The 26,220-nt window shown below is 30.0% G+C and overlaps 2 protein-coding genes across 3 annotated transcripts; one reads left to right on the top strand and one right to left on the bottom strand.

Moving 5' to 3' along the window:
* Window positions 1-5,096: 5,096 nt before the first annotated feature.
* On the top strand, window positions 5,097-6,934 carry LOC137826704 (protein RADIALIS-like 4). The gene is made up of 2 exons (XM_068632792.1): window positions 5,097-5,479; window positions 6,723-6,934. Exons 1-2 carry the CDS (start codon window positions 5,217-5,219, stop codon window positions 6,748-6,750), a joined length of 291 nt encoding a protein of 96 aa, XP_068488893.1. The 5' UTR covers window positions 5,097-5,216; the 3' UTR covers window positions 6,751-6,934.
* Window positions 6,935-7,661: 727 nt separating this feature from the next.
* Window positions 7,662-16,689, bottom strand: LOC137826702 (pumilio homolog 1-like). Of its 2 annotated transcripts, none has more exons than XM_068632791.1 (10): window positions 16,461-16,689; window positions 15,636-16,251; window positions 12,945-14,446; window positions 12,722-12,863; window positions 12,442-12,549; window positions 10,620-10,832; window positions 10,405-10,515; window positions 9,905-10,099; window positions 8,659-8,833; window positions 7,662-8,091 (listed from the first exon to the last, which is right to left on the bottom strand). In XM_068632791.1, exons 2-10 carry the CDS (start codon window positions 16,227-16,229, stop codon window positions 8,045-8,047), a joined length of 3,087 nt encoding a protein of 1,028 aa, XP_068488892.1. In that variant the 5' UTR covers window positions 16,230-16,251; window positions 16,461-16,689; the 3' UTR covers window positions 7,662-8,044. The 2 variants fall into 2 exon arrangements, with proteins under 2 accessions (XP_068488892.1, XP_068488891.1); XM_068632790.1 differs by having other exon boundaries at window positions 12,945-14,449; window positions 16,461-16,687.
* Between the last annotated feature and the right edge of the window lie 9,531 nt (window positions 16,690-26,220).

Raw genomic sequence — 26,220 nt, 5'->3', positions numbered from 1 at the left:
CTTTGTCTGCATCATATCCATTCTTCTCTGTTTGGAACCTTTCTCAATTATCAAACAATCCCTATCTCTTCCTTCCAAGTACTAACACCGATCATCATCTTTCATCAAAACTCAGACACTTTCAAATGTGCTCAAGAGATTATTAACCTTTCTAAAATCTTAACAAATATCTTTTAAAATACAAGAATCTAAAGATCAAATTTTCATTACGCACTTAAGAGACTTACTTACCCACTAATTACACTATACTGTATTGCTACATCTATCATCATATATTAAATATGGCAAATTAGGTCAAGATACGACAAAACCAACATCATTATATAATGTTACAGTGTAAAGTTAGTATTATGAAATTAATACAAGAGATGAATACTAAACTAAAAGAAAAAAGATTTGGAAAGAGAATAATAAGTACTATTAGGTGAAACTATGTAATTATTAAAAGATTAGTTTTGTTTAGAGAAACTAAACTTATCATTCATTTCAATAAAAATAAGTTTGGTTTAAGTTAGAGTCGAATTTTTGTAATTTTTTTCTTAGGCTTAGTATGACAAAATATATTTCTAATCACGAATCAATTGATCATAGATTTTGAAAAATATTTTCTATGATAAAATATATATATTTTTTTAAATATTTTAAAATAATTTATAAGGGTTATAAATTGTTGAAAGTAAATTTTTTTAAAAAAAAGGTATAGCTACAAATTAAACATCAAAACTGAAACAAATTATAAACAAGAATTAGTACATTGTTAAATAAAAAAATTATAAGAATTTTAATCAGATTAAGGGTTGGATATTCAACAAATAATATATTACATAATTTCTAAGAGATTGGATCTTAGATAATTGAATATAATTCAACCATAAAAATATTCAATTCAATTTATTTAAGTTAAATAAGTTGAAGAATAGAAGTTGGACACATCTTATAATAAAAAAAAACATTAACCCAAATAATTTTTTTTTGCTAAACATGTAATTCCATATAAGAAGATCCCTTTTATTTATTTTAGATTCTTGAAAGATTCAATTTCATTTAAGTGTCATTTTTAAAACTTAAGACTATTATACACAAACATTTCATTCTAATAAAATAGTGATACTTTTTTTTCATTTGTAAAGAAAACTTCAAATGAAACTTAAAAAACTTAAAAAAGAATGATTGTTTTCTAACTACTATAACCTACATTAAATAGGATGATAGATATCTTTATTTCGATGGTTGTTGGTTTTTGTGGACTGTTGGATTGGTGTTTGGATTGATGGATAAGGGTTGTGGTTCTTTTTACCCCTGTTTTGGTTGCAGTGAGATTGTATTGGGTTTGTTTTGAGTTTGTACGGGATTGTACGAGTCTGTACGGATTTTTCAGTGGTAGACTTTTTTTGTCTCTCTCATTTTGTTGGTTTTGGAAACCTAAGAAATTGATTCATATTATATAAGTATGTATAAGGTTGAACCACCCCTTAAGTGATTCCTGTTATTCAATCCTTATCGCTGATAAAAAAAACTACATTAATTTGAATAAATTATAAAGGATGTTAAAATGAGAGCAAAAATAGTATGTTGATTAAGTGTCTGTTAAGCTTGGTAAAGGAACATTTATTTTGTAAGAGTCTAAAGAAGTAGAGTATTGATTATGAGTCTAGAAAGGATAATTACTCCACCCATCAATTAGTGGACAGATGGTAGAAGGTCTATCAAAGCATGCTGCAATTAAGTTCAATCAAATTGTGCAGAGAAAGAGACAGAGCCACATGGATCATGTTAGGACATACACATAGGTAGCCAGCTAGAAGCATTTAGAATTTTGCTCAAAACAAAGATCCCAAGAATTTTTTTTCAAAGATAAAACTTCACAAGTCATAAAGTAATTAACCTGCATTATTAACCAGTTGGCCAGTTCCCTTCCTTACCCTCTTGGCAGCTTCTCAATCAAAACCAACTAAAGTACATCTCTATCACCACCAGATTCTGCAAAAGACAATATGATGTAGACATGAATAAACAGTATATGCAGAAGCTCCCTAGCATTTCTAAAACGACTGAGAACAAAATATCAAGGGCACTGAAGAATGTCATAATTTTATTACATGACATGTTCTAATGTTAAGTGTAGTATCTGATTTAGTATATGCAGTTTTGTTACAGTTTTTTCTTACAATAAACTATTATCTTAACCTTCAACTTCTAAGCTAGATAGAACTTCTGAAGGTACAGAAATATTACATATACTTTGTGTGTTCTTCTGTTAATGTGGCTACCAATTCTGCTTTGAGTGATATAAAATTTGACCTCTAGAAATATTCAGCAATGAATTGTATGTGCATGTTGAACATCATTGCTTTACTAAGGTATATATTTAGTAAGTTTTAGACTTAGCTTCAAATCATTGAGATTTTGAGTACTTCAATTCCATAGCATGAGTTGAAGATGCAGTTATTGTTAATAAATAGAAGTGTTCAAATGGTTGCTGCTACCTTGTTTTGTCAACTTAGGGAAATTATTCCATAAATAAGATTAATGGTTTGTCTTGTTGTCGTGTTGTGCTGTGAGTCAATGACCTTAAAATAGAAATGACTTGTTTCTGCCTCCTATGGAGCGTAGCAGAATAATGGATCAGATTATTTGTTCTTTTGTCCACAAACAGGTATCTAGAAACTCTGCAAAATTCAACCCATAACCTTTATCCGGACCCATTTAACTACCCAAGTTGGGTTGGATTATTTGAGAACAAGTTAGGTGTGTGTTCATGGATAAAAAATTGTAACAAAAAAAACTATAATTATACACAAAAATGAAAAAAATACTATTTAGTTTTAAAGTGTGAATTTAAATTTAAATGCAAGATATCTATGCAAGGAGTTTCATTCTATTGACAAAAAATACTTGAACTAAAATGAATTGGATAAAAAGACTGGAATGTTAAAATGAAAATGACACTAAATTGTTTTCTTAATTTAGTTTTTAAGAATTGAATTACAGCTTATAATATTCAAAAATAATACTTTAAAATAGGATATTTACGTGTTATAACTAAATAATTCAAACAATTTAAAATAATTAAATTTACTTTAATTCACTAAAATAATGTTATAGTTCATATCAATTCATTTAAATTAGTATAACATTCAATTTAGTTCTTTCAAATATTTTTAAATGAATAAAAAGAAATAGTTTATTTATGTGACTTTAAAAAAAAAACCAACTTTTTAAAAATTGGAAGAAAAAAAGGAGAAAATAATATTTTTCGTTTAATTTTTAGAATACCATTTTCAAAAATAAATATATTATATAAAAGTACATTAAAATATTATAATTTAAATCATTATAAAATATTTTATATAATTCATTGGTTTATGTCTTTTCAGTTCATCTAATTATAAATATTTTTCCAAAAAAATTTTTAATTTTAATGTACTTTATAGACTAGTTTAAAACATGGCATTGAGCATGCAAATGACTAGTTGAAGAAGGAACAGTAAAACACTCTGTTCTGATTCACGCCACCGTTGGCCACCGTCAACTGTCATGTTGGAACCGTCTCCTTCACATTTAAATTTTAAACTTATCCACATCAATACTCACCTAACACTGTACAACTTTTTTTATTTTTTATTTTTTCTTTATATTATATGTTTTATCTTATATTATGATGTATATATTCTTTTTTTCTTCTCTTATATCACAAATTATTACACACAAAAATTGAACAAATAACATTATCCTTTATCAAATTTGGCTGCAGTACTTTTCAGTATTGGACGTATATCCTTTTCTCGCTTTGAAACTAGAAATTACCCTTACTTAAATTAGAATTTTCAGTCTTCAAAAGTATAGTTGAATATTTGACTCTAGAAAGTTCACAACAAATTGGAAAAGGTTTTGGACCACAATTTTCATAAATGATTTTTGATAAAAAGAAATTAGTTTTTATTACTCTTATATAATTTTTCTATTTTTTTAATTTATATATAAAGTTAATTGTAATTTATATATTTTTTAAAATTTCTTTATTTTTAAAATTTTGTAGAAATATTTATAAAGAAATTCGTCTAGGCATATAAATAATTTTTTTTTATGATTGGAGTTACTTATTCCTAAAAGGATGCTATAATTTTATAACTAAGCAAGACTAGACTATATAATTTGTAAGAAGATAATATATATATATATATATATATATATATATATATAAAGAATTCTTCAGTTGTTCAAATAAACAATAATAATGATAATTATTATTAACAAAGAGGCCAAAACATGAAGTTAAATTTATCCTCAACCTGCTAACCCTACATAATCATTTACAAGTAGGAATAAAGACTTTTTAATAATATTTTTTTAAAAATAAAGTAAGTTTCCATATGAATTAAAATTATTTTTTTATAAATTTTAAAAAAAAAAATTTATCTTTAAAAAGTATTTTGATAAATTAGAAAAAAAAACAGTATATAAACTATCTTTCTCTCTTAGAACAAAATTTAATACTACATAAAAGAATTTGATTATGTTAAAGTAACTTAGAGTCTTGTGAAGATTAAAGAATTGAATATCAAAGGAAAAAACAAAAAAATTCTCATTATTTTAAGATCATATAATAATTTCTTAGATAATTTTCCATGACTTGTCAAAATCTCTCTAGTTTCTTTTTATTTATTTTTCCTTTTTAACCATGGATCAATGAACTGTCACTCCAAAAGAAACCATCCCATCCTCGGGGCCAGGACTGTGTGACTGATAATTTTTTCTGCACTGCTTTTCAATTGAATGTCACCCTTGAAACCATGTTCTAATGGTTTCATGATATCTACAAACCACAGAATCAAAAAGTGAATTTTCCTCCTAGAATTAAAGGAAAGAAGAATACAAGAATATTCTATATTTAAAGCCAAACCCTTTAATTTATCTCACTAACAGGTTCCTAACACAACACATATACACATATAGATATAAAGTGTTTGGACTGAAAATTATGTGTTCCTAGAATACAAGTTAATTTGTGAAAAGTGTTTTGTGTATCACAAGACTCTAGCTGGATGTTGTCCCACTCTACATTTAGAGGTCACATCTAGGCATGATCCACCAATCCTTTCACCTTTTTATAAACATTGCAGACACCATTCCAACCTCATCTTAATTCATTTCCTTCTTCACTTCCTCTATTTCCAAACTGCATGCAAACATAACCTAATTAACCTTCCACTGTCATGGCTTCAAGCTCCCACAACAATAAGGAAAACTCTTCTTCTTGGACTCGCATGCAGAACAAGCAATTCGAAAGCGCACTTGCCTTGTATGATCAAGACACCCCAGATCGATGGCAGAACATAGCCAGAATAGTTGGTGATAAATCTGCTGAGGAAGTCAAGAAACACTACGAAATCCTTCTGGAAGACCTTAGGCATATAGAGTCTGGACGTGTTCCAATCCCCACCTACAAGTCCACTCATGATCGTAACAATGAAGAGAGGTAAAAGGATCATTTAGCTTCACACTTTTTTCTTTCATCAGATTTCTGCTTCTTTCTTCTCTTACTGTTCTATCTTTCCCCTCATGCACATGCAGTGCTTAGTTATGGAGTCTTGCTTCCCTTTTCTTCTCTCATTCATTCTTTTGCCTTTCTTTAAATTAACTTTTCATGAACCATTCATTTATGATGAACAAAACAACAAAGGGAAAATAATTATTTTTTTTCTACAAACTAAAACTAACCTATTCATAAACTAAAATAAGATTATGTATTAGTTAATCAAAGAAAAAGTTACTCAAACAAAAACTTTACTATCAGTTAATTTGGTAAACTCCAGATGATTATGGAAGGATGACTGACATAGTCTATAGCTGAACAGTTTAGAGACATTATATATACATACATATATATATACAAAATTGTGGTGGATAGAGATTACTGTACAAATTGTTCAAGGTTTTTAAATTTTGAAGATCTTATATTCCAAGTGATGGTATGCATACATACACCAAAATCCCTCATAAGATCCTTTTTAAATGTTTTATGTAGGTAGATGTGTAATAAGAACACAACATAAATGCTGGAAGAACTTGTTTAAACAAGTAGCTAATTCAAAATGATTCAATATAAAAGTTAAGAAAGATAAATAAAATTAATGTACTATTTTATTTTAATATTTAAAACTATTAATAATTTACGAATAACTAACGACAGATCAATGTAATTATTTTGTATCACGAATTATCAACCTCAATCAACAATCTAGAGTGGAAAAAATTGTTAGGAAGAAATGAACGTCAAGGCTAGTGCGTTTTCTAATTTTTATTTAATTTTATATTATTTGTAATTAAAAAGGCATAATATTTTGTTTTACTTCCATTATTTTCAAAGGTTTATTTTATAGAATAGATGGAAAAAAAACATGATGAAAGTAAGTTATAAATAGACTTGATTTTTTTTATAAATGCTGATATAAAGATTTTTACACTATTAATTGAAAATTACTCTAGATTCGAAGCTTAAAGAAAAAATATTATGAAGTTCAATAATTTCAACTTCAATGTATAATTGGATAACGATGTAAAAAAGTTACATTGCTAACATATTTTAATTAAATTTTTGTAATTATTTATATTAACTATTCAAAAAAAAGTCAAATACCCCAAGGGGTTTTCCTTAATAAGGCATAATGCATGATGATATTTGTTCTTTGTTCATTAACAAAATGTAGCTTGATTGGCAGGTCTCTCAAGTATCTTAATCAGCAGTGAATTGACCAAGTCAACTCAAGTCCTATAGCCACTTAAGTTGGAACAACACAGAATGCAAAACCAAACATTCTTCTTCTTCTTCTTCTTATGTTTTCCTTGTTTATGGCCAACAAACATTCAACACTTCTCTTTACAGTTATGATACTAAGGGAACAATGACATATTTGACAGTGTTTGGTTTCTATTTTCAAAATCAGTTTAGAGAAAGTTGTTGAAAACAATAAAAGAAACATGCTTGATAGAGATAGATTGGGAATTTTCCCTCTTTTGTTTCGCTTAGCTAGGAAAAAAGCAACATAAATGCCATAGGAGAGGTGCTCTCAAAGGTTGTAACAGACCCAGGTTTAAACTCTACAACATACATTTAAGATTAATTAATTTAAACTAATATATTTTGCTTTTGCAAAGAAGTTTTGAGAAATGTTTATCCAAGTGATGAAAAGTTTTATCAGCAATTGAAATCATAAGAAAGTAAGAGGACAATTATTTGTTTAATTCACGAGCTTACCTACTGAGGACTGAAAAGTTGCTTAGTTCTAACATAATTGCTTATTCTTGGCATTAAGAATAATTATAATTTTAAAGGTAACAAACCAGAGTTTGAACTTATTCCAAAAACAAAAGGAGACTGTTTGGACAGACATTTCAATTATCAAAGTATAATAAAAATAAGCTCCGACTGATTTGATTATGAGAAGCCAAATCATTGATGATGACCACACTATTATTAGTATTTGTATTAGTATTGATGCTCCAGAACAAACTGATTGTTGAAATGGAAAACTCATACGAACAAAATACATTCATTATATAGCTAACTTTGGTGCAAAACCAGGAACACAATGCAGCAGATTAGAATTGAAGAAATATTGTAAAAACAAGAGAAAGAAGTGAGATAAAAAAAACGTGGGGAGATAAAAGAAAAGGTTAACATAGGGCAAAAAGTAAAGCCTCATATGTCAAAACATTTGGTGATCCCGAATACAAAGACTCTGATAACCTAGTAAAATTTGTACAGTCATCACCTCCCTTTACAACATGAAAACTAGCTCATAAATAATATTATATATCCCTGCCGCATGAGAGAGAATCAGGCAGGGCAAGGCCATTAACAGTACCAAGCCTCGGCTAACCTGATTCTAGCTGTATTATCCTCACACTAACAAATGTACAATTTCAAGTACAACTAATTTATTACTTAACTACCTGAATACAGACAGGGCCATTAGCAATACCACATATGAAAAGAAAAAAGAGCAGGTGCTTCTATTATCTTCAGTTAGCTGTACATTCTCTATACCATCTGTGCAGGATTTAGAGTCAGAATACTAATCCTCCTCTCTGCATAACCACACAAAATTCAGTTAAGTACACACAATGAAGTAACATCTGAAGAAAATGTCAAATAGTATCCACTTCATGTCATTAAATTATGTGAAGCGAATTCATTAGATAGAAGTGCAATGGGGACCTATATTTTAGACATCCTTTGGCATGATAGAAGTGAAAGTCATTCATCTTGTTTGCATACAGTAATTCAAGATAGACTCATTAATTGTAAACACTACCAGACATGATAGATCACCCCTACTTCATATGGTAGTTGATTGAATCAAAAGTTTGTACGAGAAAATTATCAAACCTCACGGTTGAATGGAAATGAAACTTTTCTTTAAACAAAAATTGCTATGTACACATGTAAACTTTTGTAAAGAAAAAAATGTCACGTTAGTCCATAATCAAATTTTCAAGGGAACTATACTGCTGAATCAAAATAGAGTACAATCTTTCGAAGGAAAGGAAATTAAGTACGAGTTTTGTGAATATATGAGCCTACTGTGACGCAATTGTAGCAATGGATCTAAATATGAGCAAAAATGAAGAGTAAATTTGAGATAGAAAATATACCCCCAGCAGCGACCAATTTCTCTACACGGGCAACAATGTGCTTCCCATAGGTATACTTCTTCAAGGCATTCAGGTGAACCTTTATTCGATTAAGGATTAGCTCAAGCTGCTGGTCATCACAGGTTTCCAGCACTTTCTGTACAACGTAGTTTGCAAACTGATCCTTCATCATAATCTAAAAACATACAGGCACTATATGAGAAATGTAAATATAATGACTAAACCGCACAAAAGATCAATTAACATTAAAAAAAAAAAAGACAGTACAAAAGTTAAACCAAACTTTTTCGGAAGAAGACCTACCTGGTTTTATTTACAACACGATTAAGTTATAATCACAACAGAAGAAACCATCATTTTGTAAAGTGTTTGTCCAATTGAAGATTATATAGAGTATAAAACTTAACTTGTGAACCAAAATGATATGTAGACTAATGTTTATCAAGACCATAAATTGATCTTTGCTGATAAAAAAAAAGACCATAAATTGACAAAGAAAAAGTGGGCCCTGATTTTCTTTTAAAGCAAGTACTTTCAAAGCTTAATTTAATATAGAGTATATGATTGTACGTTGGCATTACTCTACATCACCATGGATAAAGAAGTAGGGAAAAAATTAGGATGTAAAAGCACAGAACAAATTATCAGGGGCAGGAAGGAGGGTATTATGAAAAGTGTGTGTGTATATCATGTCATTTTAAAAACATGTAATGGTTAAAGGGGGAGGAAGGACATATCCTACTCTTGGCACCACCACCAACCCTCTGCCCCTATCCATTTGGCATTTCACAAAATAGAATATAAAGATGACATCTCAGACAGCAACATATTTTCATAGGAGATGCTGCAGGGGTGTAGCTATGAAGCAACTTGGCTTACGAGGAGTCTTTAAGGTAGAAAATAGGGAGGCTTAATTTTGAAGAAAAAATTGGCATAGCCCACTCTGAAAACAAGAACAAGATGGGCCAGTAAACACCAGAACCTATAAATTGCTTCAGCAATGCAAACAAATTTCACACGTAGCTTATTTCCTTAAACTCATAACAACCAGAACAACAAAAGATCTTATTGAATAAATTAAATGATAAAATGGACGGAATGAAAAAGAGTAAGGATATTCAAAATAGTATAAAACTACTTCAAGCTATACTTTCAGCAGAATATAAGGAAAGATTGCTAAAAGAAGCATAATGCAACATAACAAGAGATTTTGTTCATTGATGGGGATCATAGTTCATGAACAGACCTGCAGGGGCTCGTTTTCATAAGTGGAGCCAAGCATCTCATTCACAAGGACTTGACGCTCAGTAGGTGTTCCAAAGGAAAGGCACTTTTCTATAACATTAGAGGCAAACTTCTGCTGACTCATCTGCACTATTTGCCCAGTTAATTCTTTGATTATAGCTGACCGTTCATAAGGCTTGCCATGCTCCAGCACATGCTGCAAATTTTAACCAAGCATCCAAAAATTGAATTGAAGGTAATAATGACTAAAATCTAAAGAGGTAATTAAAAAAAGTCATCCAAAAGGAATGCATAGCAGAAATCTGTTAGTTTGTTGAAATAGAAAAGAAAGAACTCAGATTTCCTATAAATAAGACGAGAGATAGAAAGACAGTAGTGCCTTGTCATTGGTGAGAGAATTTGGGTCTTTGAGCAATTAAAGGTGCAGACCCTCAAATTAGAGAACAAAATCACTAGTGACCATCGGATGATAAGCAAAAACCAAAATGAAATGCAACAAACCTGTACAACATAATTTCCATATTGGTCTTGTGCTAACATACACACAGACAGCAAAATTTCATCCATCATAATCTGTTGTGTTTTGAGATCATGGCAGTACTCCAAGACTCTCTGCACATTGAAATATGACTATTTTAGAACTACAATGTTGATCTTACAAACTAGCAATCCAGCTACTAAGTTTTTTACACAAATGCACAAGAAGCAACAGTTACCTGTATAACACGGCAACCATAAGGATGAGTTGACAATGTCACAACCTGGTCATAAAACGTTGAAACAATAAAATGGATTGCATCCTCTGGCACACATTCAATACATTTCTGGATGACATGATTTCCATTTTGATCACGTACACAACGCATAATATGACCATCCAACTCTGTAACCATTTTAGTCTGCTGATCCATGTCAACAACTTCAATAGCCTACAGGATTTAGCAGAGAAAAACAAAATGAATAATAACTCTTTACTTACCATCAACCCAGACAAATCACAACAGCACTCTAAATTCAAAGCATTAATCATAAGCCAATATTAGTTTCACACACAAAATAAGCAAAATTGCATATAGAAAAAAATATTAACACCCAATATACTTTTTTACTTAAAGCTTCCGACAGTCAAGTCGACAAAACTATTAGAAAAGAAACCATAGTTTTTCTGACATTAAGAAAATGAAAAAAAAATAATTAAAAGGATTGGGTTGCTCTCAAACACATACTCCAACCCATAAAGTAAATGGGAAATGTTGGGGAAAAATACCTGACAAGATATATAAAATAAAAATAAAATTGGGGCTCATTGTGATTATTTCAACAGGGTGCCTTGACAACCGTTCAACATGATATCTCTTATTAACAAGAAAGCAAGTTTAAAGGCAGTTCTAGTAACAGTTTGCGTAATGCCAGGGTGACATGTTCCTAGCCTTTCCAGATAGTATATAACATTGAAAAGCATTATTCTTCCTCAGCATATTTTGACATAAAAAACATCCAGTCATCCATCTTGGAAAGGCACAGTAGCCAACCCAAAAATTGTAGCAAAATCATAGAGTAACAGCTATACCAAAGCTAGCAGATACAATGTAAATAATTTATAACAAAAGTTAAAAACTCAAAAAGCACTAACACTTATACATTCATAGTTACTATTCAACATTAATAATCCTTTAAAGTTTTGTATCGTAAATTGATAAAAACAATAAAGGAAGTTTCAATACATTTAAAACAAAATCACAATTTACATTAGTCAGAATGTTTTAAACAATTTATAGCACTGATAGTAATAACAAATCTTAAAAGCACAACCAAACAAATCACAAATAAAAGAAAGGGAGTTATTACTTATTACTAAAGTGAGAGAACATTGCCAATTACAAACAGAAAAGGGAGAGTAATATCTTCTTTTTCTGAATAGATTCTTTTTCCACAGTGAATTTTTTTAAAGGAAGTACTAACAAGTGCCCTGAAAATATTAAGGAATCAAATGTAAAAAGTATTAAATGAAAAAGTAAAACAATTATTATATAAAAATTAATAAAATAGTTAATGTTTTCATCTTTAAGCAATTAGAAGCATTTAACGGTGGGTATTAGAAGTTAGTTAACCAATTCCCTTAGGGTATTAGTTCATAAAACCTTAGATAACAGTATGATCTCTACAAAAGGGATCAAGCTTCTTCAAGAAGCTGCAGATGAAACACAACCAAACACCAATGGCAGGTCTTGGCTGGGAAACCAGCTGGGTTGATTGGAAAATCCCAACCCAAGGCAGGAGCAGACCACGGGTCAAAGATTTTGCCCCATTTCATTGTGGTAGCTGTTGCAGACACATTTTGACTGCAATCACAACTATCATTGTGATAACCAAATGTGATACTATGACTAACTGTTGAGGTCAGGAACTGTAACAGCATGATTGACTACACCGTAACAAACTACAATCCAACACTTAATACAGCAGAATTTGTATAACAAAAGCAAACACAATATAATTATGAAAACAGTCATAAGGTAGATAAATTGATAACCAGACCTTCTGGATAACCCGACAGCCGTACATTTGAAGACTTAGGGTCAGCACATGACCCGTAAGCTGATCAGCAAGTTCTCTTATTTGTGCTGCTGTTCCATGTTCAAAAAACTAAACATGAATTGCATTTTGTTAGACATGTATACAATGAATTCAAAGTTTTTTGCTTTAAATAATGAATTTGATACCCTGTTGAACATAATTATGAAAAAAATACACTACACAAGTTAAAAATTGAAAATATAGTGAGATTCTATATATAGCAAAGAAAAGATCAAAGTACCTTCTGAATCACATAATTACCGAAGACATCAGTCATTAGAGAAAGTGCTTGTGGCATGATTTCATGGAAAACCATGTTTTTCTCATCCATTGAGGCAGTCTCAAGTTTCTGTTGGATAAATCGGCTTCCGTACTGATCAGCACTGTTTAAGAAAGAACATGAAAACAAGTTAGCCAAATATTAAATCTGAAGAAGAAAAACAATGTAGATCACCAGTATGTACCTGAATTCAACAACATGCCCGGCAATTTCTGAAAGTTCAAAACATTTGGTCTTATTACTTTTGAATTCATCAAGCAAGGAAGATGGAAAATTCTCTTCTAAGCCACCAACTGTGTCTGAATGCCAAGCTCCCATGAAACCCCCAGCAGCATTCCTCATCCCAGACAAACGCATATTTCGTTCACTTTGGTTCATAGGACTACCTGGTCCATAGAGGGAGTTAGGGAAAAGGGAACCAGCCAGTGGGCTTCCTGGATATGATGTAGCCAGACCATATGATGGATTTCCAAAAGAATTAGGGCTCAAGGTAGCTGATTTACTAAGGTATGGAACATTGAAATGTGAATTTTGGGGGGCAATCAAAGACTCAACATAAGCCTTTTGGAGGCCAAGTAAATCTGTGCATTCCCTATTTATCACTGATTCCTTAAGCGCAGCAATCTGTGCAGCAGAAGCAACATCCCCCGACCTCAGATACTGAAGATACAAAGGGTCCATCAAGGGCAACTGTTGAGTGCTACCGGCAGCATGACTTCCAAGCCTACTAGAATTTTGTAATTCAGTTGCAGCCAATAAAGGTCCTAAAGCTACACCTCTTCCCAGTGCTCTAGAGTCCATAGCATTCAATCCTAGTGCAGATGCAGCAACAGCAGCATTTTCAAAGAAAGGAGGCAAATTCCCACTCCCAAGCTGGCTTGCCATCATGGATGGTGATGAAGGATTAACACTATATCCAGTCATGCCATAGTTTGGATATGAGATATCTTCAACATTCTGATAGTGAGCAGGTGAACTACCTCTGTTAGTAAAAGTTGGTGTAGAAGGTCCTTTCAAATGCGTGTTAACAGAAACTCCACCAGCCTTATGGGGTTCTAGCTGTTCATCTGCATATCCTGGTGATTTATTCAGATCCAATCCAAAACTGCTGCCCTTATTCACTTTTAAATGGGATTGGGTAGCAGAATGACGTTGATAAGCCAAGGAATCAGGACTGTTTAAGTAAGGCTGCTGTTTAAAACTGTGAGTATAATCTAACTCGTTGTGCCTAGATGACTGGGAATGTTTCTCATCATCTATTATATCTTTCGTTGATAAATTCATACTAGCCAAAGCAGACGCCAGATCTGCAGAGTCATTTAAATTAGATGAGACAGCATTGAGTAAATTTTGACCATTAGAAATTTTTTTATCAGCAGAACTGGACCTGCCATCACCAATGGGTGGAAGGCAAGGACTAGCAGCTCTTGGTAGAAGCTGAGAGTCAGGGGTGCTGCTCCTTGATAGGGAGGCTCCTAAGGCAGAAGCATAACTTTGAGGTCCAGAACCAACAAAATTTTGGGCAGCAGATATACCCTGCTTATTTCCACCAGACCGCAGGGCATTCAGTTCTTGATGCACATAAGCAACACGGGTTTCAGATTTTTCAGCAATATCATCAAATAAGTTACTGCTAGGTAGATTATGAGGGTGCTTGGATGCAGATGATGCATTATTCCTTTCATCCTGCTAAGAAAATATGGCAACAAACATCAGAGACAATGCAACTAAATAAAATTATAATACAAGTTATGTCCACCACACATAATCTCATTGCAAAACTAAGTAAAGACAAAATTTAAAATTTCAAGCCCATAAAATTGCAATTCCACACACTATTGAGCCACAATTAGAAACTGAAAGGTAGTCAACCAAAAACAAAATTTAAATGAAAAAAGCAAACCATAGATATGTAATAAAGGTAGAGTGACTCGAAAGTCCACCAAAACACAGCCTAGTGAGCATAGACAAGTCAACAACAGCATCCAACTAAGAGATTCCAAACAGAAAATAAGAGGAGTCACTGTTCCAAAATTAATCAATTTGCAATCCTCAAATTCCATTGCAATCACTTTGTCTGGACACTAAGGGGGCATTTTGAGGGTGAGAAACAGGTAAAGACCAAGAAAATTCTTTATTTTTTAAGAAAAATCTCTAATTTGATAATTCATTAAATGAATGACCTCAGAAATCCAACTCTGAATCAAACCCTAAAACAAAGCCAGTGAATGTATCAATGAACACTCGTGGATTTGAACCAATCATTTGGGCTAAGTTGAAGGCCTATTCTTGGGTCAAACTAATACCAAAGGTAGGTTATTAAGCTCAAAATGAAGTTGACAATATTGGCGGTTTATGAATAATCCAAGCATTGGTTAATAAGCTCAAAAGTAGTTGACAATGTTGGCAGTTTCTGAATAATCCAACCATTAGGGAAAAAGGGACAAGATACTATCACAAAATGGTAAAAAAGGGAAAAGATACTATCACAAAATGGTAAAAAGGGGACAAGATACTATCACAAAATGGTAAAAAAGTGTCATGAATACGCCTCCTCAGTCCAGGGTTAAACTTCTCCAACATCCAAAGGCATTGGTAGAACACATTGTTGAATGGATTGAACATGGAGAGTCTCAGGAGGACTGACTCCTGAGGATTCTTACACATTGCCAGAAACAGTGATGCATTGCTTCCCATTCCATAAACACAAACTCACTCACACACCCAAACTTTTACCTTTCAATTAAAGAACCAACCAACCATGAATCACCAAAACAACTAAGGTAAAACAACAAGCATATAAACATTAGAGAAACAAAACATAATACACATTCAATACTTCAATTACAATTTACAAAAGAAATAGAATTCTCACATGAAACAGTTCCGCAATGCTCCTCTGCTGCCTACTCCCTAGGCCTAATGCCGGCAACCCGATCAACCCATCCTCGCCACTCCATTCAGCACCCCCTTTGCGGTGCTTCAAACCACCTTCCTCCTTCACACCAAACCCAGCAGGGTGCACAGAGAACAAAGAGTTGCTATGGCCACCTTCAATTCCACCGTCATCACTGGCCATCCTCCTGTCCCCGACACCCCCCACCTTAGAACCACCCCTCAACCGCTGCACGAACCGCCAGTCCTCCTTCGAGGCCAGCGGAGGAGGCAGACGTGGGTTCAGATTCACATTAGAGTAATAATAATTAGCGTAATTGGGATCAGCCCGAAGCTCTTCCTCGCTTCCAAAACCCCTTATGCCACCATACCCCACAGCAGCCGGTGACCCCTCAAACAACCCTCCCACAGCCATCAACGACCCCTCCACCGTTGGAGGGGCCGACCCACTACGCAACCGAGCGAGTTCCCTCTCCCTCAGAACCCCCAAATCTTCACCGCAGTATTCACCGTTCTTCATCATCGATCGAATTGTCACATCAGATATCATCTTACTGTAACTGTCACTCACCATTACACCGCACAGAAAAGCTTAACTTCAAAAAAACAAACAAACGCAATAAGAGAACGAACAAACTCAAAACCGGTTCAAAACCGCTCTAGTCTGAACAGTTTCAAATCCAAAACCACAAAAGAACAAGGTTTGTTTTTTTCTTTTATTTTCGGGTTACAGGATTCAGTAACTGAGTTCTGAGAGTTGAACCAAGAAAAAAACTTCAACTTTATTGGTGGGTTTCGTGATTACTTTGATGGGTGGGAATCAAAATGAGGATCGGGCTTCAGAGTGAAGAGAACGAACGCGGAGGATCGACGATGTGTTGGTCCATGTTAGAAGTGAAACAGAAACAGTGGAGAGACTGCGAGTGAGGAGATGGTGGGAGTGATAAGTACGAGAGTGTGGCCTTCTTCCACCGTTCGATCCAAGAGAAACGGTGCTGATTAAGTGCCCTAGGAGATTTGTTATTACACCCCTCTAGGGTTTGTAGTATATGTTATATTTGTATTAAGCACCACTTTGTTTTTTTCCTTTTAACATAAACCCATCTGAATTTATATAACATTATCCTCTCTTCGAACCCCGACATTTGATAATCATTTTAGTATTAATATTTGATTTAGTAGGCCCAAAAAATATGTTACAAAATAGGTTATTGTATATTATTAGATACTACAAAATTTAAAAAATCTTACATGGATATTTATAATTCAAATTCAACATCATACCTCCACTGTCCTTTTATGGAATGGAAGAAAAAAAAAAACACAACTTAACAAAATTGAATCTTTCTAATATTCGATCTTAAAAGGTTTGATATACTTTCCCTCTTGTGTTTTCTATAATTGTTTTAGCGGTCGGATGAGTTAGGAGATTTAGATTGTTTCAAGGTTACTTGGGATATAAAGGGTATGGAAAACTCAACAAACAAAAATGCATGGATTTTACCTCATTTAGAATTAATTGTTTGGACAATGGTTGTGCGTGAAATTTAATTTAGATGCACAATTTTCTTTGGCTTGATGTAGTATGAGAGATATTGTAATTTTAAATCAAAGTCCTAATTAGTTATATTTATATAATTTAATTCCATGATGATAAATATTTTTAAATTTAATTAATTTATATATATTTACATCAACTTAAAATTTACGCAATAGCTTTTTGTCTTTAAATGTATATATCACCGTCACAATGGCTTTACTGAATTTCATTTATATCATCGGCGCATGTCTATCTATATATATTATATTAATTTATAATATTATGTTATAAATATTTTTTAATTGATATTTTTTGTAAAAAATATAAAATTAACTTAAACTAAAATTAATTTATATGCAAGTTATTTTGTGATATATGATTTTTTAAATTATATAAGTTAATAAAAACTTGTAATGTTGAGGAAACCTGTTTACGTAATATTTTATTTGCCATTACTACATCCCTATTGCCTATTATACTGGTGGAAATCTTTTTTTGTGGACATTTAATATAGTATATAAAAGATTAGATATCCCAAATTATATCAGATTTTTGAATTTGCTTTGTTTTGTTTAAATATATATTAAATATTTAGGGTATTGTGGCATCACATAGAAGGTTTAAAGGCTGTGTAAATTACAGAACTGACCAACTGATAATAAAAACAATGTCGGTCAATATATTTTTCTTTTGTATTCAGTTAAATTTTGATTGTTAGAGTTTTGTTGCTTTTAAATTCCTCTATCTAGCATGAATCACATAGATATAAGTGAGTTATTTCTCAATAATGAGCTGATTTTAAGGGATTTTAATAAGTATTTTAAATTAAATAAAGGTGCAGGTTTTAATTCATATTTTTGTTAAATTGGTGTCAGAGCTTATCCAAACATATATTTTGTAATATAATTTATATTTTAAATTTTAGGGTTAAGGTCAGATATTATTATTATTATTATTTACTATTTCAAAATTTATTTATATTTGTGTATATTATAGTTCCTAAAAAAGATACTTTAAATGAAATTTAATATTTAAAACGATAATTAAATTTTTTATTTATAATTAAATTTGGTTTACCTTTTGTCAACATATAAAAACCTTGTAAATATAATTTGGAAATTTTTTATAATTAAGGGTTTAGTTAGTATGTGGAAGTGAAAGATAAATATTTAAAAATGATATATAACTTGTGAAAGATAAAATAACTTTTTAAAGGTAGATTGAAGTTAGTATTTTGATTGATTTTATGAGTTTTCTTTTTTTTCTTTTTGTTTTGCATAATAGACAATTATGTTCAGTGAACACATATAGAATTCCACATCATAATAACTTTAGTTAGTGTGAATCACACAGTTATACATAAGCCATCTTGTAATAATTAGTTGAGTTACAAAACTTATATTTTATGAAACCTACAATTAATCAATTATATATAAATAAATAAATAAACAGTTTTTCATATTCTATACATATTTGTACATACACGTTCTTTCATATAAATACAATGTTTGGTACACATATTCAATGTGACTGCATTTCACTTTCTAATAAGAGTAAATAATTATTGAAACACGATGATCAAGAGAAATCAACTACTATATACAATCTAGTTAAAAAAAATGGATAAAAAAAATATTTTTAGTTGAGTTTGGTCCAACAAGTTCTATGTATGTTTCTCTTTTAAAAAAAAAATAATAATTCTAGTTCTGATTCAATAAAAAATTGATCTTACACATCTTATTTTTCATATTTCCAGCCAAACTCAGAAATTTCTGAATTTTCATCAAATAACCATTTAGTTTAGTGTTTTGTCCAGATTATTTAGTTTAGTATTTTGTCCAGGTGAAAGGGTTTTTTTTATTAGTAAATAATGAATTTAATAAAATGAACATAAAAGTATGTCCACACCCTTTACAAAAAAGTCATTCATTTTAGCGTTTTGTCTAGGTGAAAGTATATTTTCATGAGTAGAGAATGAATTTTAAAAACTTATCGGTATTTTTGGACTTTGATTTACTATATTTTTGCAATTATGTATTTATTGTGGCATATCTGGAACACATAGCAGATTGAAGCATAATACTTTCTGGATTTTGGTTGCCACAGTTGCAAACTACCAAGAAAACTAAGTACTCTAGATAGCTTGTGATTTTGATCTTTTTTGTTAGTCATTGCATCACTATGTGATGTCTTAGGCTTCTAATTAGGTTGTTATGTTTAAGTCATTATATAGGTTTTTGAAATGGTATATTGCTGGATTGTAATGAGATTTTGCTTAACGGCATCTAGCCTCTTTTATATATATGGATTAGTACATTCCTTAATTATCTAATTTTATTTAATGTAATTAGTTCATTGCAGATAAAAATAATAATTATGAACCTTAAAAACCTATTGACATATAGGTGTGAAGAATTTCTCTCCCTCCAAAAATTTCTCACTATTTGTAGACACTACACAAATATATAGTGGCAGAGAGACTTATAAAATCCTAAACTTAAACAATCTAGATTTTTGTTTGCTCAGCAAAGAACAAAAATGAGACATTAATTTAAGGGATGTCTCAAACCTCATGTTCACACATGACCTTACAACCTTACGCCATACACAAAAATGGTCTAAATATTGGATCATCAATACTACCTGCTAATATCTTCCCATACCCCACAAATCAATACCAACCAGAAGACAACATATCTCATATCAACCTAAAAAATACCAATTCAAGTTGTGTTATTTGCTCGACACAACTTCAGTTGCTTAAGTTATAGAAGCTGACACATATCAACACTCCCAAGATGATTTGTGCGAAGCTGATGAAATGTTTCATCCATTGTGCAACTTTAACCATTCTCAACTTGCATGCATATGTTATATATTTCCAACCAAAGAGTTTTTCTATTAAGGTTAAAATGATGATTCTTGATCACCTTATCCCACATGGTTAGATTGTATACATAAACACTATAAAATTGAAAACAACAGACATGCATGTCCTTACAAAATCAATTCAGATTAATTACATATCTCATTCTCTAGTTAGATAAATTGAGACTTACACAGACTTGAGATAGATGATAAGACAAAGGTATCAATCTGATATCAGAAAGTAGTTTTGGGATAATTACTGGTTATCCATCCCCAACACCTCAATTATGTCACAGTAAACATTCCAACAGAATCTGTCACGCCATTTCTTAATAATATTATTCCTATGGTCCTACAAATCTCATATAATGGTCATCCACATACATTTCGAGACCCTATTATATTCAACACTGAGTTCTAAAAATTAAAAATGACAAAAGTGTAGATTTGGTTGAGAATGTGTAATCATACATGTCTATCTAGTGCACTTGCCCCAAACCTCCCTAACAAAATTGCAGATGAAAAACAGGTGTTTGACATTCTCATCACTTTTTATACACAGAGGACATAAGTTATTTACAACACTAAAATATTTTCTCACTTATTGATCTTTTGTGGACAACTTATTCACCAAAATCTTTCACACATAGAATGGAATTCACCAAACCCTTCCACACTTAGAATTGGATTATTCATAGAGATATAATTTTTATGTTTGTAAATAGAGATGTATCTCACTTATCAATTATAGAAAAGTGTAATTACTTAAACTACAAAGACGCTAAATAGAGATGTAGCATACTTATCATATTACAGGAAAATATAATTACTTAAACAACACAAATGGCACTAACTAGTACAAGAAAATCATGAAATAAAAATTAATTTTAGAGACAAAAAATAATTAGTAGTTATAGTAACTAAATTAGAAACCATTTTAGAAACTAAAAATATTTTTGGTTTCTAAATTAGTTTTTATTATTGTTTAATGATTTCTAAATTGGTATCTAATTAGCAACCAAAGTTTTTGCTATCAAATTTATAATTTAAATAATAGAAACTATTTATAAATTTATAATATCTAAAATGGTCTCTAATTTAATCAATATAACAACTAATTTTTTTTAGTTTCTAAAATTGATTTCAATTTAATGTTTTTTGTAGTGATATTTTTTTATTAACGTAATTTTGTAAGTGAAAGTGTTTCTGAATCACTTTTTTTAATCACTCCAGATTTTCTAAATCAACATTAATAAAAATAAGAGGTATAAGATGTAACCCAGGAAATCAAGTATGTAAAATAAACTTAACTATTTCAAAAATTAAGATTGAACCAGTAAAACACCACTCTAAAAGTGAAAAAAAAAGTTTGATTAATTAGCTTACACATAACATAAGGTGAAATTTAATTATTTAAGACACATATCAATAATTTTTCAACAACACTCATTTATTTTTTTTAAATGTTATCGATTAACCATCAAAATTAACAATTACGATTTTTTTTTATGATCAATAATAACATATAATTTTTTAAATGAAGTTAATTTTCATAGATTTTTATTATAACTAAAAATATTATTCACTTTTTAAAATTTATTCCAAAATATTTTATTTACAATTTAAATGGGTTGAAATGAATACTTTTTAATTGCTAAATTTACACAATAAGATAATGTAAGATATTATACCATTCTTGTCCATTTTTATCTCTCCAACTTAAAATCTTTTAAAAAAATGGTTTTGTGAATAAGAAATTTTTACAATGTGTTTTTTAATCAACCTCTGGTAAATATATTTTGAATTCATAATTATGTTTTTTAAGCTTTAATCCAACTTTACTAATAAGGAAAATATTTTAAAATAAAAGATTTGGGTTAAGTCTTAGTTAAGATTTATGTTTTTGTGGGGACAAGAGCACATGATTCTACTGAGTAAAAGTTCAGCAAGAAACTGAAAAGAAAAATCATATTATTCTTTTTGCTTCATCTAATATATACATGACTATACTACTCAAATGTTAGAGTCATTTTTGTTCCCCACTCTCATTCAGATTTAACTTTAATTCTGTTGTTATTGAGTGGCTTATATATCTATATATCTTCTTTCTTATTCTTTTTTAAATTAATATTTAATCTATATGTTGTAATCTATACATGACTATAGTGATTAGAAATTAAGCATGCACATGATAATTTAATTTTATATTATATGTATATAAAATAAAGTTTGCTATAAAACATTAAATCTATTTTAATTTTTTTTTTAAGTTTAAGAGAAAATAATGTGAATAAAAAGAGATAACATTTTATATCAGATAGTTATGAATGAGGCTCACGTGCTAGTATTAACAAAAGCGCACCCACCCAAAAAAGTTGTTGTAGCTAATTCTTATTATTATACTTTGTATATTAATTTTATTTTTGTTATTTTTTATTAACTAAAAATGAATAATAAAATATAATTTAACAGTTTTTTTTATCTCATGTTTGTTGAGACAATATTTATAGGATCAATTATGTATTTAAATTTTATCTGTTTTTAAGTTTGAAACTCTATGATTTTTCTTAAGATGTTTCACAGAATAAAAGGTATTGAAATTGTTGTTCTTTTTAACTCTAAATGATTTAATATTATTAAACTATTGGAATAGTTTTATTGACTTTAGAGTAGTTTATATTAAGGAAGAGGATTTTGAGCCAATTAAGTTTTTAAGAATTTACAAAGAAACAGATTGGAAGATTAAGGAATGAAAAAACTCATCATAAAATTCAAAGTCATACAAGACAATTTTTTTAAGTTAAAATTTAGTAATTTTTAAGAAAAAAAAGTATATCTAAGATCCAGCAACAAATCTGATCATTAAAAATTTCAAATACAAAACTTACTTAATTTAACACTATTGGAAAAATATATTATATTAATATGTAAACTAGATCAATTGACCATGTACATCCATGAACGAAATAAAGACCAATGTTTTTGTAAATATATATATATATATATATATATATATATATATATATATATATATATCACGAGTTATTATACAACAATACCAGTGTTAATATTGAAAATGAAAATTGATTGAAAAAATATATTTATTGACCTAATAAATGTTTATCTTTTGAAACATGATCTAATGACCCTATAATTCGTAATGAGAAAATATACTTAATTATGTTTAGATTAAATAAATTATTTACTTTTAAATTAATTTGAAATCAAATTTGAATTGTCATGTTTTTAATTAAAATCAGCTAAATTAATTATTTGTTATTTATAAAAAAGGGTGGAAAACGTTTTAAGGCAGCACGGCCCATGGGATAGTGAATGATCAAAAAAAAAATCGGTGAGGCCCATTTTGCTTCAAGCACTTTTAGCTTATGAAATGAAATGCAATGCAACTTTTCCCAACTTCTTTCATCCATTTTTCATTGGATAAAAAATGAATGAATTATTCTCCATGTATAAAAAAATAAAATTAAAATACTTATAATTGTAAAGGTCAAAATTAAACACTTACTCAATCAATATTACCAGGTTTGTAAGAGTTTAGTATTGAAAAGTCAACCATAAAAACCCTTTGAATATAAATAGGTTGAGATTGGAGATTTTCATGGAGTTGAAACTAGCAGGGATTCTGAGCTTACTTATATAACTATAGCCAAGAAACAAATTTACTTGCATTTAAGTTGATCCTAATGTGGAAAACTTTAGAATAATGTAAAGAGAGCATTAATATATATATTTTTGTTGGTGGTGGAGTCTTATTACATGGCACCAAAAGAAATAAATTCTAAAGTACAAAAGGGCTTAGATTTCAATTTTCTTATCAACCTTACCTAATGGGTAGATCAAATTTTCCACAGGAACAATATGACAAATTTTGTTTGAATAAGTAAAATAACTTTGTACATTTTTTTTTTGAAATGTTGGCACATATATTACAAACAATTAATTTTAGTTGAGCAATTGTGTACTTGTTTACAAGATAGAGAGGTATTGGGGTACATTTTCTGACCTACTTTCAATTCTCTTACCAAACTTGTTGTTTTGGGTTAAGCCATTTTTAGCAGCACCAAACATATTTCCTACCAACTTTGACTTTAACCATTATCATGGATTGTTAAATTTAAAGTCTATCGCATAACTTATAAGCAAAACATTAGGATAAAATTTTATCATTCTGTTGTTGGTCATCCTAGAATTAATTTGAATGCAAATGATATAAAGAACTTACTTTTCTTAGGAGAAAAAAACAAAAACAAAAAAATCAAGTAAATTATTCTTTTAAGAATTTAAAATGTTTTTCAATAACAAATAACACATACTTTATTAATTTTCATATATATATATATATAAACTTGATAAATCAAATATCAAATTAAATTTACTCATTTTTTATTATTTTTTAGTTTGGTAGAAAACTCTTCTCCCTCCAAAAAAGTATTTTTAAGATCTAAGTTAAAGTGCGTCATGAGTTATTTGTAGTTTAGAGTTATTTGTCGTGGATATTGATTAGAATTTTTGTTATTAATATTAATAGGAGTTATTTTTTATTTATATTGTTATAATTAATTTTGTCATTGTTGTAGATCACTATTATATCTTGATTGATATTATATTAATCATAGTACACATCTTTGCATCTTCTTGAAAGAATGAATGATAAAGAGATTATTACTATGCAATTATATTGAACTCTATAGAAAGCTGGTGTTGAATACATTTGAATTAATCTTGTTATAAAATTCACAATAATTGTGAGGAAAGAGAATATTGATGAATGTTATACGTTCATATGAGGGCATGGTAATTGATTTATGTCATATATTTTTCCCTAGTTCTCGATGTTTCTTGGAGTCTCATGATTGCTTTAACCTGCGGGATCAAAACTGGTTGTAGGTGTTTGTATTTGTCTCTGTTTTTTTAGGAAATGGTAATAGATGGATTCGTGAATGGGCTAGTTATCTGATTCCATGATTTCGGTATAAGAAGAACAAAGACGATCAACTTTTTTTTTTTCTTTTGTATATTGGTTAGTGTTCTTTTTTTAAGTAATTAATTTAATTATTTATTGATAAATAAAAGAGAATAAATAACTGTTAGATTATTTCTGAATAAATATAGAGTATATTTTTTTATATTAAGATTATTTTTGTTATTGTTGTTGTAGATAACTATTATTTCTTATTTTTTTATAAAAAAAAATAAATAATAGATGTATTTTAAAGATATATCAACTCTCGTATACAAAGGAGGCGTATATAAATTAAACCGTTAACGTCTTTTACCTATAAACAAAATTATTATTCCTTACCTCACTATTTATTTTTTTTTAATTTTTTTTAATGTAACTCATACAAACCAAAATGTAACCTTGATCAAAGAATTGGTATACAAAATTTTGATCCAAAAAAAGTTACTAAAAATAATTTATTTAACAAAGAATAAAATAAATTAAAAAGGTTAGAAAACCTCGAAATACAAAGACCTATCTATACATACAAAATAATACTTGGGTATATAGAGTACATCATTCCTTTGGAAGCTCTTTTGCGTTTGTTGGGAATCCAATAGCATAATGAAAACTATGCAACAGGTCGGTGGCTGGACTGATATGGGGTGAGATTGAAATCTCGAATGGAGAAGACAACTTTTTGAATGGAAAGAGAACAATTATCACAATTATAGAACGATAATAACAATATTTAAATCCAAAGGGAGGTTCAAGATAGGTTGATATGGCTCGTTGATTAAGGAGGTGTATACACAATCAAATATGCTTATAATGCCTTACAACAATCTAACTCTGAAATCTCTTGTTGTGCCTTGGAAACTTTGTGGAATATAAAAGCTCTCCTTAATGCTTTTACATTAGCTTGGAGAATCTTGAAAGGAAAAATTCCAACTAGGATGAACTTGATATAAGAAGAGGGGTCACCATTCCCTCCACCTTTTGCCCTTTATGTGATAAATTATATGAAATTGTACACCATCTCTTTTTGAATTGTTGGGTTGCATATCAGGTATGGTCTATGTGTTCAAAGTGGGCAGGGTCTAGGTTGCTTGTCACAATGATATAAAAATTCATCTTCACAATTTCACCTATTTCAGTTCATTTATTTATAAGAAGAATAGGGTTTGGAAAGTT

Source organism: Phaseolus vulgaris, chromosome 8, assembly GCF_000499845.2.
Source record: "Phaseolus vulgaris cultivar G19833 chromosome 8, P. vulgaris v2.0, whole genome shotgun sequence".
NCBI lineage: Eukaryota > Viridiplantae > Streptophyta > Magnoliopsida > Fabales > Fabaceae > Phaseolus > Phaseolus vulgaris.
This window is presented reverse-complemented; position numbering and strand designations above follow the sequence as displayed.

What these genes read in the sequence shown, in the direction of transcription:
- LOC137826702 (XM_068632790.1), bottom strand. Translation starts at nt 16,229, where the DNA reads ATGGTGAGTGACAGTTACAGTAAGATGATATCTGATGTGACAATTCGA. An exon ending in GCATTGCGGAACTGTTTCAT is followed by an intron (nt 14,450 to 15,635) that starts GTGAGAATTCTA and finishes ATATTTTCTTAG; the next exon opens with CAGGATGAAAGGAATAATGC. An exon ending in GTAATTATGTGATTCAGAAG is followed by an intron (nt 12,550 to 12,721) that starts GTACTTTGATCT and finishes ATTCATGTTTAG; the next exon opens with TTTTTTGAACATGGAACAGC.
- LOC137826704 (XM_068632792.1), top strand. Translation starts at nt 5,217, where the DNA reads ATGGCTTCAAGCTCCCACAACAATAAGGAAAACTCTTCTTCTTGGACT. An exon ending in GATCGTAACAATGAAGAGAG is followed by an intron (nt 5,480 to 6,722) that starts GTAAAAGGATCA and finishes CTTGATTGGCAG; the next exon opens with GTCTCTCAAGTATCTTAATC.